We start from the raw sequence: 16,107 nt of genomic DNA on the forward strand, positions 1-16,107 counted from the left end.
CATTTAACAGATGTTGAGTCGCAGACAGGCACAACAAGAAGACTGTTAACAAGTATGCTTTCGGCCAAAAGGCCTTCTTCCGAATTAGACCACACAAACATGCATTCATACAAATGCATCTCGGCTACACGCGACTACTGTCTGGCTCCTGAGGCCAGACTTGTTAACAGTCTTTTTGTTGTACCTATCTGCGACTCAACATCTCCGCTAAATTTTCATAATACTGTAGTTTTTCCATTGTTTAATAATTGTTTCCTTTTACTGACACTCTAACTCAGATGATGCATTGCTGAAGGATTCAAGGAAAATTTGAGTCATTTCGAATAGGTATCTGATTCATACAATTACAGTTAGAGGTGATCTCGCTCTACCCTCGATATGTTGATGAAAATACATTTTTAATGTCAGTGGTATGCACAAAACATTGTCTGAGATTATACTAAATGCATTTTCCAAAAATTATTTTGAGCAATTAGCTCATGAAAGCACATGAAGTGTAAATGTCTGTGATAACATACTAGACCTCTTGGCAACAAACAATCCTGAGCAAATAGAAAGCACCATGGCAGATATAGGGATGAGTGATCTTAATGTGGTTGTAGTGAGACTGAACAGCGCAACGTGCGTGTACACCAAAATAAATAATATATTTGGTTGGCAGCTTCCTATGAGACTCTCTCCATTCCTTCCACACTATATAACCATAGAACAGATGTGGCTTAAATATGAAGAAATAGTTTTGATGGCAACTGAGAGATTCATACCAAGTAAAATTAAAAAGAGACGCAATTAAAAAAACAACACACACCAGACTTAAAAGAAGTAAAATCTCCAAGATTGGGAAGGTTCTACACGACGTCAAAATTTAACGTTGACTTCAAAGCGAAATGCTATTAAGTCCTGTTCTGAAAATCAGGCAGGTAATTATGAAATATTCCAGTCAACTGTAAACTACACCAGAAGCAAGACACAATCACTGCCTTCACTGTATGATAGCAATGGTAATGTTACCTATGACAGTGCCACTAAGACATAGTTGCTGAACATGGTTTCCAAAAATCCCTTCACTGAAGAAGATGCAGTGTTTATTGCAGAACTTTAATAAAAAACAGCAGCCAGCATAAGTAACTTACATCACTAACACAGGAGAGTCTTACGGTCTAGATCGTAAATCGATAATCTTCCTTTCAGAGTATGCTGATGAAATAGCTCCACATTTTACAAACATCTACAGCCATTCACTTGACAAAAGAATCATATCTAAGGACTGGAAAGTTGCACATGTCACACAAATACACAAGAAATAAGTAGAAGTAATCCACTGAATTATAGATCCATATCACTGACATTAATTTGCAGTAAGATTCTGGAACATTAACTGCTTTCAAACATTATGACATATCTCAAAGAAAACAATCCATTGACACGCAGTCAACATGGATTCAGAAAATATTCTTCTTGTGAAACACAACTGGTCCTTTATTGAAGAATGTAACAAATGCTATCAATGGTGAATCTTAAGTTGATTGAATATTTCTGGATTTCCAGAAGGCTTTTGACACCATTAGTCACAAGCAGCTTCTAATCAAATTGCATGCCTATGGAGTATTGTCTCAGTTGTGTGACTGGATTCATGATTCCATAAGAAAGTTCATACTGATTGACAGGAAGTCACAGAGTGAAACAGAAGTAGTATCTGGCAATCCTCAAGGAAGTGTCATAGGCCGCCTCCTGTTTTGAATAATATAAACTACTTGGGAGACAATGTGAACATCTTTTCAGATTGTTTACACATGATGCTGTTGTTTATAATCTAGAAAGTCATCAGGGGACCAATACATACATATGGTGCAAAAGCAGCAATTGACCCTGGACATTAAGAAGTACTAGATCCTCCTCATGAGTACTAAAAAGAATGTCTTAAATTTTGGTTAAATGATAAATAATACCGTAATAACTTCAAGTTGAACAAATATATTTCAAGGAAGACGCAATACATGAAAGTCACAGATCAAGTAAACAGAGGCGAAGCATTCTCGGTGGAAAGGAGGATAACACCATCTCTACCCGTGAGGCGGTAAAGCAAAGCGTAGTAGTTCCGCAACAGATCAGAAGTCTTAGTGGACGGACGATCTGGCCAACCCTTCTGAATACAGTGTAAAACCTGGGAGAGGGTAGGGTCAGAACCCGTAGCAGCCGCCAGCCGGAACCCTTCCACAACCCACTGCTCGGCAACATCCAGGTGGAAACACAAAAGTTCGTCCCTATCGAATGCCAGATCAGGACCCATGGGAAGGCGAGACAGTGCATCAGCATTCGCATGTTGAGCCGTTGGCCGGAAATGAATCTCATAATTGAAATGAGACAAGTAAAGAGCCCAACACTGGAGGTGGTGTGCAGCCTTGTCGGGAAGCGACGTTGATGGTTGAAACAAGGAAACAAGTGGTTTGTGATCCATAACAAGATGAAATTTGGATCCATAGAGAAAAACATCAAACTTATGAAGAGCATAAATAATGGCCAAAGCTTCTTTTTCAATTTGAGAATACTTTTGTTGGGCATCCGTGAGTGTTTTGGAGGCATAAGCAATGGGTTGTTCAGAACCGTCAGAAACATGGTGTGCAAGGACTGCACTGACCCCGTATTGAGAGGCATCTGTGGCAAGAACGAGATGTTGGCCAGGTCGATAAGTAGCCAGGCACGGGGCCTGTTTCAGCATAGTCTTCAATTTCTGGAAAGCCGCATTGCATGATGCGGACCATTGAAAAGGCATGTTTTTATGCAACAGGCGATGCAACGGCTGAGTCACCAAAGCAACAGACAGTAAAACCTTGTGATAGTATGCTATTTTCCCCAGGAAGGCCTGCAGTTCCAGATGTAGGGCGAGGAAGGGCATCGATCGCAGCGACAGTTTGCTGAAGCGGACAAATATCATCCCGAGAGAGTTGAAACCCCAAGTACGTGATAGATGCCTGAAAAAATTTTGATTTCTGAAGATTACACTTAAGACCGGCAGTCTGTAGGACATGAAAAAGTGTGCGGAGATTTTGAAGATGTTAGTCAGTGGTGGAGCCAGTGACAACAATGTCGTCCTGGTAATTTACACACCCAGGGACAGTGAGCAATAATTGCTCCAAGAATTGCTGAAAGAGAGCAGGGGCGCTGGCAACGCCGAATGGCAATCGTTGGTATTGATAGAGGCCAAAAGGCATGTTAAGGACCAGAAACTGCCAGGAAGCAGTGTCGAAAGGAAGTTGATGATAAGCTTCTGACAGGTCAAGTTTTGAAAAATACTGGCCTCCAGCAAGTTGAGTGAACAATTCTTCATATTGAGGCATAGGGTAAGTGTCGATAAGGCTTTGAGCATTTACAGTGGCTTTGAAATTGCCACAGAGACAAATATCACCATTTGGCTTAGCAATGACAGTGACAGGAGAGGACTACTCACTGGAAGTGACAGGAAGCAAGACCTCTGAAGCAGTGAGACAATCCAGCTCCCGTTTGACTTGGTCACGAAGGGCCACAGGAATGGGCCGAGCCCGAAAAAACTTAGGCCGAGCAGTGGGTTTGAGTGTGATATGAGCTTCAAAGTTGTTTGCACGGCCTAACCCGGGAGAAAAAAGGGACGAAAATGTCGTCAACAAGGAATCCAATTGAGCATAAGGAATAGCATCAGAGACGATATTGACAGAGCCATCTATGGAGAGCCCAAAAACGCGAAAGGCATCGAAACCAAAAAGATTCTCCGCGTTACTATGGTCGACCACAAATATGGGAACAACAGATTTGTAAGATACCTCAGCATCAAATTGTCCCAAGAGAGAAATAATCTGTTTATTGTAAGTCCGTAATTGCCTAGTGACAGGTGACAGGACTGAAGACCCCAACTGAAGATACGTCTGAGAATTGATGATAGTGGCAGCCGAACCAGTATCCACCTGCATGCGAACATCTCAACCAAGTATTTGGACAGTGAGGAATAACTTCCCTGAAAGGGAAGAAGTACAACTGACAGACAACACAGAATCAGAATCAGCGTCATGGTCATGAACATCATGTATGCAGTCGGATTTGTGAATGGACGACACATGACCCTTTTTTTTGCATTTGTGACACACGGCCCAACATTGTGGACAATCATCTCGTGAATGTTTCGTAAAACACCGCGGACATGAAGGAAGTTGCTGTGGGTTTTGCTGCAGTTTCTTAGAGGTTCGTTTACGGTTAGGCCGAGGCTGCGCTTGGGAGCATACTGCGGCCACGTCGGCCTTCGGGGACACGCCACACACTTTGTCAACATCGCACAGAGGTTGTATTTCCCCGACATCGGCCCATGCCTCTATTTGCACTCCAGCGGCGCGAGAAATTTCAAAAGCCTGAGCGATGGATAGGACTTCATCTAGAGTCGGATTTGCCAACTGAAGGGCACGTTGCCTAACTTCTTTGTCGGGCGCCGATTGGATAATAGCATCCCGTACCACTGAATCGGGGTAGGATTCTTTGTGAACTTCAGTAACTAATCGACACTTTCTACTGAGGCCCTGAAGTTCGGCAACCCAAGTGCGATAGGATTGATTTGGTTGTTTCTGACAACGATAAAAGGCAACACGAGAGGCTACCACATGCGTTTGCTTTTGAAAATACACGGACAGAAGTGAGCACATTTCAGCAAAGGACAAAGACACAGGGTCTTTCAAAGGAGCCAATTGCGACAACAACCGATACATTTGAGGTGAAATTCATGAAAGGAACAGAGAGACACATGTTTGTTCATCCGCGGCATGAAATGCCAAGAAGAGCTGTCGAAGACGTTTTTTGTAATCAGACCAGTCTTCCGCCGTCTCGTCGTAAGGAGGAAAAGTAGGTAGAGAGAACGACGAGAGATCCCCCGCATTTGATGCCGCGACGAAATCACGAATCGCATTTGTGAGAAGCGTTTGCTGTTCGATGAGACCTTGCAATAGTTGCTCTAAAGTAGCCATGGAAACATGTGGGTCAACGATGGAAAAGAAAAATCCCATCCTCATCGCCAATTGTAATAACTTCAAGTTGAACAAATATATTTCAAGGAAGACGCAATACATGAAAGTGACAGATCAAGTAAACAGAGTAAGACATGTGTGCACTTTAACAGTCAACTCATAACTGAGTCCAAGTCTAGCGGCCGCTGGCTGGCTGGCCGGCCGCTTAGGTAGCGCTGCTGCTGCATGGCTGGCAGACAGCGCCGTATGTAGAGGATGCGTGTAACTGTGCGGCGGCACTTTGAAAGATCAGCGAGTCACAACAAATACAAATTTAAAGATTGTCAATTTAACTAAATGCCAAGGGATTACAATTATGAACAAATTGAATTGGAACCATCATGAGCAAAATGTTGCAAGTAAGGTGAACCAAAGACCTTTTTACTGGAGGAATACTCCAAATGTGCAACAAATCTACTAAAGAGAGTGCCTACATCATACTTGTCTGTCCTCTGCTAGGGTATTGCTGCTCGGTATGGGGTCCTTACCAAATGGAATTGACATAGGATATTTAAAAAGTTCAAAGAAGCAAAACTAGTTTTGTATTTTTGCGAAACAGAGGACACTGATTCGTGGATACAATACTTGAGCTGGGCTGGTAATCATTCAAACATTGGTGTTTTTCATGGCAGCAAGATGATCACACTCTCAACTGCAAAAACTTTGCGGTACTGGAGAACTGAATGCGAACATAAAAAAGGCAATCTTTCTCACTTCTCCATTCCAGCATCTCATTATGTCTTACTTCCATCATTCGGTTATTCTGTAATTACTTTTTTAATTCGTTAATGTTGCCAGACACATAACAGCAGCTGATGACACCACCACAGTAATTCGATTTGTTACATATTTCAGAATTCACAAATATTAATGTAGAGTACTGGCACACAGAAACTGCACTGCTTGATTAGCTGTCACTGCTTCAACTAGTAAAATGCCATTTCACAGCCCTTTCACAGATTTCAATGTTCCAGCTAACCAATCTATTGCTTTATAAATATAAATTGGCAATAGCTTTCCAAATGTTCCCTCCATTTTATTTACGATGATACGCACTTTATATTTAAAAGGACAGGTTCTGTTACTACTATTTTCTTTTAAACCAGATACAATACAATCAGGAGCACTAGATGCCCTGACACACTTAGATTTTTGGGTATTGATGCTCCTGCCAGTCAACTAAAACAACTGGGAGATGAGTTATTTCTATTTGTGAGTTCAGTCTCACTCCAACATGATGTTATGAAAATTACAGGTGCACAAGACGGAGCCACACTCATCTGGACAAGTTCAACATAAATGAAGTGCTTGACACACACACACACACACACACACACACACACACACACAAAAGCTGCTCTATGACCAGATGTCACTCTTTCTGAGGCGATCATTACTCATTAACAAATAAGCATTAGAAGACGAAAAGTTGGTTCACATAAAAGTATTTCCACTATGACACAAACGACAATGTTACCTCCCTCCAAATACGTGAAACCAGGCAAAATGAGTATAGTATCATGTAAAACATAACAAATTATCCATAAATGATAAATTATAAAGTCATCAACACTATTTACTTGCTATGAACTTCTGTTCATACTTGCTTTAGTAATCATTTCTCCAGTTTACATATTTGCATTGTTGTAACCTTGGAAAACGAAGATTCATTTCCTGTATGTCATTTGGTGTGCTGAAAGATGTTCTGCTAGGTATAGTGCTAAGTATTAAAACTGAAATACTAAGAAGGATGTACACCATCCAAGCCACATTAATTGGATGTAACATTCAGCATACTGTATATCACAGTTACTCCCAAAGGTTAAGGTTGTTGAGACACACACTATCTGATCAAAAGTGTATGGACAACTATTAGTAGAGATTAATGTGGGGTGTATCCATTGTTCAGCTTTATGACAGCTTGAACTCTGATAAGGACACTTTCAGTGAGGGTTCTGGATGTCTGTGGAAGAAAGAAAGCCGAATTTTCCTCAGAGTTGAAAGTAGTAAAAGAAATTATGCTGGATGCTGGGTTCTGGAGTAAGTCAACATTTTAACTCATCTAAACTGTTTTGTTCAGTTCAGGTTGAGGCTGCTGACCAGGCCATTCCAATTCAGGAATGTTACTGCCTACAAACCACTACCTCACGGATGCTGCTTGATGACAGGTTGCACTATCTCCGAACTCTTTCTCTACTGTATGCAGTATACAATGGCTGTAAAATGTGTTCCTACCTTTCTGCATTCAGTGTTTTCTTAAGTTCAATAAGGGAACCTTAACCACAAAAAACACCATCATCCCATAAGACCTCTGTACTTCACTGTTGGCAGCATTCATGATGACATCAAATATTCTCCAGGAATTTATCAAATAAAAGCCCTTCCTTTCGTCCACTGCCCAGTGGCATCACTTCTACACCACCACCAGTGTCACTTAGCTTGACTACAGATTACAGAAATGTGTGAATTATAAGGAACTGTTTGAGCATTACACCTCATTCCTTTTAGCTTCCTACGCACAGTCACTGTGCTAACGGATCTGCTGGTAGCGTTTTGGAACTCATGAGTAATATCTTCTGCTGATTTTATGCCTTTTTTTACATAGACCCATCGCAAAGCTCAATGTTCCTGTCCGCCAGTACATGAGCTCTGCCTGGTCTTGGTTTAACTGTGGTTATTCCATCACGCTTCTGCATCAGAATTACATCACCAACAGTCAATTTGGGCAGCTTCATGAGGATTGAAATGTCCCTGATAGATTTATTACTCAGGTGACATCCAATGACCTGCCCACATTTTAAGCCACTGAGCTCTCCTGACTGATCCATTCAGGTGTTGCTGCTTCTCTACTGACAAGAAAAGACAATATTTTACATTTACACACATACTCCACAAACATCATTAAAGTTTTGGAAGAGGATACTTTGCGTACCAGCGTCATTTCCCCTTCACCTGTTCCAGTTGTGTATAGTTCATGGAAAGAATGATAGCAGGTAAACTCCTCTCTCTAATTTTATCTTTATGGTCATTTCACAAGATATGTATAGGAGGAATTAATATACTGGTTAACTCTTCTAGGAAAGGATGTGTTCTGAACTTTAACATTAAACAATATTGTGATACAGAATGCCTGACTTGCAGCATCTGCCACTGGAGTTAGCTGAGCATCTATGTGACACTTTCACACCTGCTAAATAAACCTGTAATGAAACATGCTCATCTTTTTTCAATCTTCTCTATGTGTTCTATTTGTCCCATCTGGTACAGACCCCATATTGACGAGCAATATTCACGTACTGGTCGAATGTGTGTAATGTAAGTTACTTCCTTTGTTCATGGACTATATTTCCTGAAGATTCTTCCAGTGACTCTCAGTGTGGCTTAAACCTTAATCTTGATTAATTTTATGTGGCCGTTCCACTTCTAATCATTCCACACTGCTAGATCTTTTATGGGAGTAACTGCTTCCTGTAATTGTTCTGCAATTGTGTAATCATACAATAAAGGGTCTTTCTATCAATTTATTCACAATATTTTATATTTGTTTATGTTGCAGACCAATTGCTGTTCCCAGGATCAAGCATCGATGCTCTGCATGTCTTCCTGCATTTTGCTACAATTTTTCAATGTCGCAACTTCTCTGCATACAACAGCACATCCACATAAAGCCTCATAGAACTTCTGATGTTATCTACTATGTTGTTCATAATGGGTTCCCAGAAGTTTTTCCCTGATCACAAACATTCATAAGGCATAAAATACGACACACAGACAAATACTTCTTATCTTGAATTGCATGTGATATATTAAGTTTTTGCGTACATATGTACTTACTATTACTTTGTTTGTTTCAGGGCCAAGTGACATTAACGACAGAGAGCTCAGGCACCATTTGCAAAAAAACTTGTACTAGAAACACAAGAAAGCCAAAAGTGTCATCTGGTATAGCGACCCACAGTCACAAAAAACAGCCAAGTGAAAATTCCAGATAGCATACCATAGACAATTGCCAAATTTTAAAAGCATCAGGACACTGTATGCGAAGTTTAGGGAAACAGGGAGCAACTTTGATCTTCCTAGAACAGGCAAGGCAGAACCTAGAGTGGAGACAATTCAGAAAGAGTGTGTGTTTTTGCATGTCTTTATAAATTTTTTACATGATTTTTCTTTTATCCAGCTCCCCTCACAACAATCTAACACGACGACGTTGACTGATTATCTGTTATGTGGTAATTGTGGCTTGTTCATGACTCTTGGGTTACTTTAACTTTACTGAAACTTCATCAATAGTTGAAAAATATATATGGCACGATAATTAAATTTTAGAACTTATTTGAGAGAAACATACAAAGAAAGTTTTAAAATATGTGATCATAAATTTGCTTTCTGAAATTCTGAACAACTGCTTGAGAAAAGACAGTCAGTTTTACCCCAATTCCACCCAGAATTTGGAAAGTTTTATTCATGTGTCTATAAATAGTTAAGTATAAAATTAACTTATCGCTGTGAAGGGTCAATGCACAACATACATAAGACCCACACACACGAGTTGTTTTATGCCAGTCACATGAATAAAAGTTTTAGCTCATTTTTAAAAATAAAATCCAGTCCTCCTGAAAACAATCAGTACCCAGACAGGGATTCAGAATGACATGTATTTAGTTACTGTCACAAATTATGAAACTTCAAACTGTAAATATAATAACTAAAAATTATGTTTAATATGTAGTTATTTAACATAAAATGTTTTTTTCTAACCTTTTCAGTCAACTACACCCCATTTGATGGTACTGAAAATATTAGAAATTGGCTACTGAGAACACTTAAATATCAGTAACTCTCACCAGCTCTTACCGGTTGGTCAACAGTGATGTAACCTTCAAGGTGTTTTCGGGCCACTACTTCTTCTGGTTTCATTAAGGCACGTTTACTGTCAACTTGGGGAGCTTCTTTTATCTTCAAAGCAGTATCAATGTCCTCACCATATCGCACAGAACATGTTGAGAAGGCATATTTACATCTGTAATGGGAAAAAAGTTTAAGAAAAGTGTATCTTCAGATAAAAGAAATCCAGTCACCAAAAAAATGCATTTCTTTCTTTACTTCATTCTATTACAAGAACACTGATATATGGATTTCTTCATTATTTCATAACTGATGAATGTTAGTCTTTGCACTGTTTGGACAAGAAACTTAAACACACATCTCACCTCTTACTCTGACACACAGTGTGTCTAGGTCATGCAGTAGCAATTTTACAGTTTAACCACAAGTAATTTGAAATTGTTGTAAATATGACAGAGCTTGCAGGGAAAAATAAATCAATTTTGTTAAATCAATAATTTTAATTTGCTTAGTCAGAAATCCAATTACAGCATTCCAATTGCACTGTCTCATTTGCAATAACATGAGTTCCATAACACCTATAAACTTCTATAGGACAAATCTGATGGCACATATATGAATATAAATGTGTTTTGTCTGAAACACTGCCACAACATATAATTAGCAGCACGTGCTTGAGACAATAAGTTACACTGTTCCAACTACAATTTACACTATTCTCTCTGTGAGGGTATATGGAAAAAAACTATTTTCTAATCGGGTATCCTTACTGTCTCACCTGTTAGAGCATAACCTGTTTCAGAACATATAATTCTATGTAGAAATACATGTCACCTGGCTGAACAAACTAGATTTTGATGGTACTGTTCACATAGTGAAAATCACGGTGTGAAGTTTTTATTGTGATGGCGTCCCCACTCAAAATCTTCATTGTGGTAACAGTCTTGTTAATAATGTAGCCCAAGGTCTAGTTTACACTGGAAAGTGAAAATCTGTTGTGAGTTATTAAAATATGAATAATAAAAATTTATGTCATCTGAAATTTATCTGTATCCTGAGGTCTACGTTTGGGCCATATATCATACACATTTTATTATATGTAACTAGATCTTCAAGGTAAATTCAGAAAATCTGTATTATAAAATATGCAAACCTCCACTGAGTACATTAAACTGAAGGATGCTTTAACAATAGGACTACATGTGCTAAACTGGTTATGCTCACAGAAGAAGACAATAAAGGTATCTATTTGGAAAGCAGCTTTTCCTCATTGTTGTCACAGGGGTTCTTAAGTCCATAGACTGATCTTTTTGCAGTTTTCCATGCTAGTCTATACTGTGCAGATCTCATCTCCACAACATCCATTTGAACCTGCTTGCTTTATTCAAGCCTTGGTCTCTCTACAATTTTTACCCGCCACACGTTACCAAACTGACACCACCTTCATGGGACAGTACACGGATACCTATCCCTTCTTTTAATAAACTTGTGTGATAAGCTTCTTTTTTCCTCTAATTTGATTCAGTACCTCCTCATTTGTTATTTGATCTACCCATCTCATCTTCAACAACCTTCTATAGCACAACATTTCAAAAGTTTCTATTTTAAGTTTCTATTTTCTTCCTGTCTGAAATCCTTTTTATCATCCATGTTTCACGCAATACCTGGAGAAAAGACTTCCGAACACTTAAATTTATATCAGATTGCTCTTTTTTGGAAATGTTTTTCTTGCTATTGTCCGTCTGCATTTTATATGCTCTACACTTCACTTCAGCCATCAGTTATTTTGCTGACCAAATAACAAAATTCATCCACTTCTTCTAATGTCTCATTTCCTAAGCATTGCCTGATTTAATGCAACTATATTCCATTCTCTTACTGTTGATGGTATTCACCTTATAACCACTGTTCAGGACACTTTCAATTCTGTTCAACTGCTCTTCCAAGTCCTTTGCAACTCTAACAGAATTACAGTGTCACTGGCAGAAATGAGAGCTTTTATTTCTTCTCCTTGAACTTTAAACCTCTTTTCAAATTTCTCCTTGGTTTCCTTCATAGTCTGCTCAATATACAGATTAAATAACATCTAGAATAGACTAAAATTACAACTGCATTCTGGTTTCTATATGAGTTGTAAGTAAACTTTTGCTCCCTGACAACTTCAAAATTTTAAAATGTGTATTCCAATCAACAGCTGTCTCCAAATCTACAAAAGCTATAACATAGGTTTGCCTTTCTTTAATTCATTTGTAGGGTAGGTCATCAGATCAGTGCAGTGTTGCATGTTCCTATATTTCTCCAGAACCACAATATCATATCTCCCAACTCATCTCCACTTACTTTCTCTTCTCTTTCTGTAATATCGTCCTCAAGTTCATTTCCCTAATAAAATTCCTCTCTACATTCTTTCCCTTCCCTTGCTTAATAATGGCTTGCCACCGAAGCTCTTGATATTCATACAGCTGCTTCTCTTTTCTCCAAAGGTCTTTCTAATTTTACCATGGGCAAGCTCTTTTTTTTCCCTAGTTACGCACACTTCTACAGCCATTCACTTCTCCTCTAGCCATTCTTGCTTAACCATTTTGTTCTCTCTGTTAATTACAAATTTTAGACGTCTGTATTCCCTTTCGGTCAACGGCCTTGCCGCAGTGGTAACACTGGTTTCTGTCAGATCACTGAAGTTGAGCACTGCCGGGCTCGGCTACAACTTGGATGGGTCACCACATGGATCTGCCAAGTGCTATTGGCAGCTTCTGAGGCCAAATGAGGAGCTACTCGTTTGAGAAATAGTGGCACCAGTCACAAAACCTGACAGCAGCTGGGAGAGTGGAGTACTGCGGTTGCACCTGCAGCACTGCAATCACCCCCCCCCCCCCTTTCCCATCTCCAAATTCATACAGCTTTAGACTTAAACCATTTCCAATATCATGATGTTTGTTTGTTTGTTACTTTCACAACAGTATACTCTGGAGATTCCCAAACTAAAGAAATTTTTGTTAGTGTTGGAAATGGACTCCAACTCACTAACACTCTGTAACTGTACAACAGTATACAATACGCTTCACATTATACTTTCTTTTTTGTGCTTTTTGCATACATTTCCTTTTGGTTATCATTTTTTAATGTTACAACAGTGTTATTTCAATGGATTTACTTTACTTTTTTTCAGATCTAGCTGTTGCCTGAATGCCACAGTAGCCAGAGACAGTGGCCATGTGAGTGAGAGTTGCACTTGTGTGAATGTGTTTCCTACTTCCAAAGAAAAGCTATCATGCCCGAAAAGTTAAATGTTCACAAGTCTTTTCACTGTGCCTTGTGCCTGTTTGCAATTTAACGCCTCCTCTGTGGTGAATAGCAATTACCCTTTGGCAATACTGTTGTTATCCCATATTGGACTTTCCATTATTTACTTTGAATTTTGATGTCATATGACATGTTAGTGGGGTCTGGGATGTTTCCATTTCAGATGTCAGTCTTGTTTTGTTTATAATATGTAATTTGTAGGTGGTGGCTTAGACCTATATAGGTCTAGTAGAGATTTGGATCAGCTGAGGGGAATGGTATTTTGGACTGTGTTTTAATGAGGAATTAATGACAGCACTATCATGTTGCCTAACATGCAGGTTACGTTGGAAGATGATAGTTTTGTTGAGAGTGGGCAAAGCTAGTGAATAACAACCTTTCTTCAACCTACATCGTACACTCCATAGTTACATTGACATCCCTGATTAAAAAAAACACATTCTATTTTTTCACTATGATCTGATATTCCCAGCAAAAAGCCCATTATTGCCAAGGAGGTCTAATTAGTTTCTCAGATTTAATTTTTCTAACATTTTCATGTTGTTAGTGATTTCTATCATTCATTGTTTCTTCAGGCTTGAATCTCTGTCATTTCAATAATATCAACAGTCAATCAGCATGTTATTTCACTGTGAACTAATTCCTATAGCTCAAATGAATTACATGGTTCGTTTATTCCTGACCTCTCTCTCTTTCAACTGACACTTCTTGACTACTTGTATTATCAGCTACCTACTACAATTTCCTGAGTTGCTTCCATCATCACAATCATTTCTTAAGACACTCTTCCATTACTGTTACTGACTGCTCCATATTAACAACATTCCATATCCTATGACCTAAGTTTCACTGTGTTTAAAGATTATCCTATACTTTTTTACATGAGCATATCTTTCTCTACACGAGTTGTTTCCTGTATACAATCATCTGCAACTTTTACGATGACCAACACTTCTACAAATAAAACTTTAACATTGTCAATTTCCTCACTTGTATTAAAAGACCTGTTAAGTTTGGCATTGCATAACATTACTCGAGATATTGAAAGTATTTGTACCAACAAAACAAGCAAAATCTTAATCTTCACTTCTTGTCAGTATTATACACAATGATTTCTGGGATCAATTAAAAAAATCAAATCAGTAGATGTCATCAGCCTCTTCCTAAACCATCTCCCCCCCCCCCCCCCCCCCCCTCTCTCTCTCTCTCTCTCTCTCTCTCTCTCTCTCTCTCTCTCTCTCTCTCTCTGGGATAACACAGGATTTTTCCATTAAGAAACCATCTTGACATTTGCTTGTCTGACACAATCATGAAAATTCTAAGGAACCTAAGGATAGCAGGTCATCTCCTGAAGTGGCATCCACATACAAAAGCACTCTTGCTTTGCACACAGGTTTAGCAGCTTTGCCATACTGCAATCCTTTATTTAGTGTACTAGCTTCTGAAAAATCTTAAACCCCATAGTATGACTAGTTATCTCAGCTCTACTAAGATAAGTAACATGGCTGTTCACTTAATGTCTTTCTATTCTGTGCATGTCAGCTTTGCTGGAACCTGATTTTGATGTCTTATTTAATTCCTTTAATATCGTAAGGTTTAAATGATGGAAATTTATATATAAACAGTGTAGAGTTTTCTTGTTTGGGAAAACAAAAGTGTCATTAATGAATATCTTCATAGTCAGCTCCAAGAATTCACCCCAGGACACACAGATATTGAGCACCTTTGGTCAGAATTTAAAGATATTGTCCACCATGTGCTAGAGACATGTGGACCTAGCAAAAATTTAGGAGAGGGAAAGGATCAACTTCGGCTCAACAAACATTACAAAGTTGCTGAGAAAACAGATAATTTTGCACAGTTGTTTTAAACATAGTCGCTGCCCTGCTGACAAACAGAAATTACGCGAAATGAAAGCAGCTGTCTAAATTTCAATGAGAGATCCTTTTAACAAATTTGAAAGCAATATTTTATCTGCAGATTCTAAAAATAACCCCCAAAAATATTTGGTGGTACGTAAATCTACAAATGCAACAAATGATTCAATACCTTCTCTTGCAGACAGTACAGGCAATGTAACGGAAGATGATAAACAGAAGACCAAAATTCTAAACCTAGCTTTCAAAAACTCATTTACGGTAGAGGACTGCAGCACCACTCCCCCTTTCAATTATCGAACAAACACAAGGATGGCTGACATAGTGTTTAGTGTTATCTGGAACTGTAAAACAGTTAAGATCCTTAGACGCCAGGAAGGCATCTGGCCCAAACGGTATCCCTGTAAGATTTTATGTTGACTATGCCTCAGCGATACAGATAGCCATACCATAGGTGCAACCACAACAGAGGGTTACCTGTTGAGAGGCCAGACAAGCGTGTGGTACCTGAAGAGGGGCACAGCAGCCCTTTCAGTAGTAGCAGGTGCAACAGTCTGGATCACTGACTGATCTGGCCTTGTAACACTAACCAAAACGGCCTTGCTATGCTGGTACCGCAAACAACTGAAAGCAAGGGGAAACTACAACCGTAATTTTTTCAGAGGGCATGCAGCTTTACTGTATGGTAAAATGATGATGGCATCCTCTTGGGTAAAATATTTCGGAGGTAAAATAGTCCACCATTCGGATCTCCGGGCGGGGAGTACAAGAGGACGTCATTATCAGGAAAAAGAAAACTGGCGTTCTACGGGTCGGAGTGTGGAATGTCAGATCCCTTAACCGGACAGGTAAGTTAGAAAATTTAAAAAGGGAAATGGATAGGTTAGTGGGAATTAGTGAAGTTTGGTCGCAGGAGGAACTAAACTTCTGGTCAGGTGAATGTTGTTGTTGTTGTTGTGGTCTTCAGTCCTGAGACTGGTTTGATGCAGCTCTCCATGCTACTCTATCCTGTGCAAGCTTTTTCATCTCCCAGTACCTACTGCAACCTACATCCTTCTGAA

The 16,107-nt window shown here is 39.2% G+C and overlaps 1 protein-coding gene across 1 annotated transcript in view; it reads right to left on the reverse strand.

Moving 5' to 3' along the window:
• LOC126485164 (NADH dehydrogenase [ubiquinone] iron-sulfur protein 4, mitochondrial) overlaps positions 1-16,107 on the reverse strand; it is a 41,025-nt gene that overhangs the window by 13,814 nt on the left and 11,104 nt on the right. The window contains exon 2 of the mRNA XM_050108839.1: positions 9,876-10,041. Within this exon, the coding sequence (XP_049964796.1) occupies positions 9,876-10,041 (166 nt within the window). The remainder of the gene's footprint in view (positions 1-9,875; positions 10,042-16,107) is intronic.

This window comes from Schistocerca serialis, chromosome 6 (assembly GCF_023864345.2).
Source record: "Schistocerca serialis cubense isolate TAMUIC-IGC-003099 chromosome 6, iqSchSeri2.2, whole genome shotgun sequence".
Classification (NCBI taxonomy): Eukaryota; Metazoa; Arthropoda; class Insecta; order Orthoptera; family Acrididae; genus Schistocerca; species Schistocerca serialis.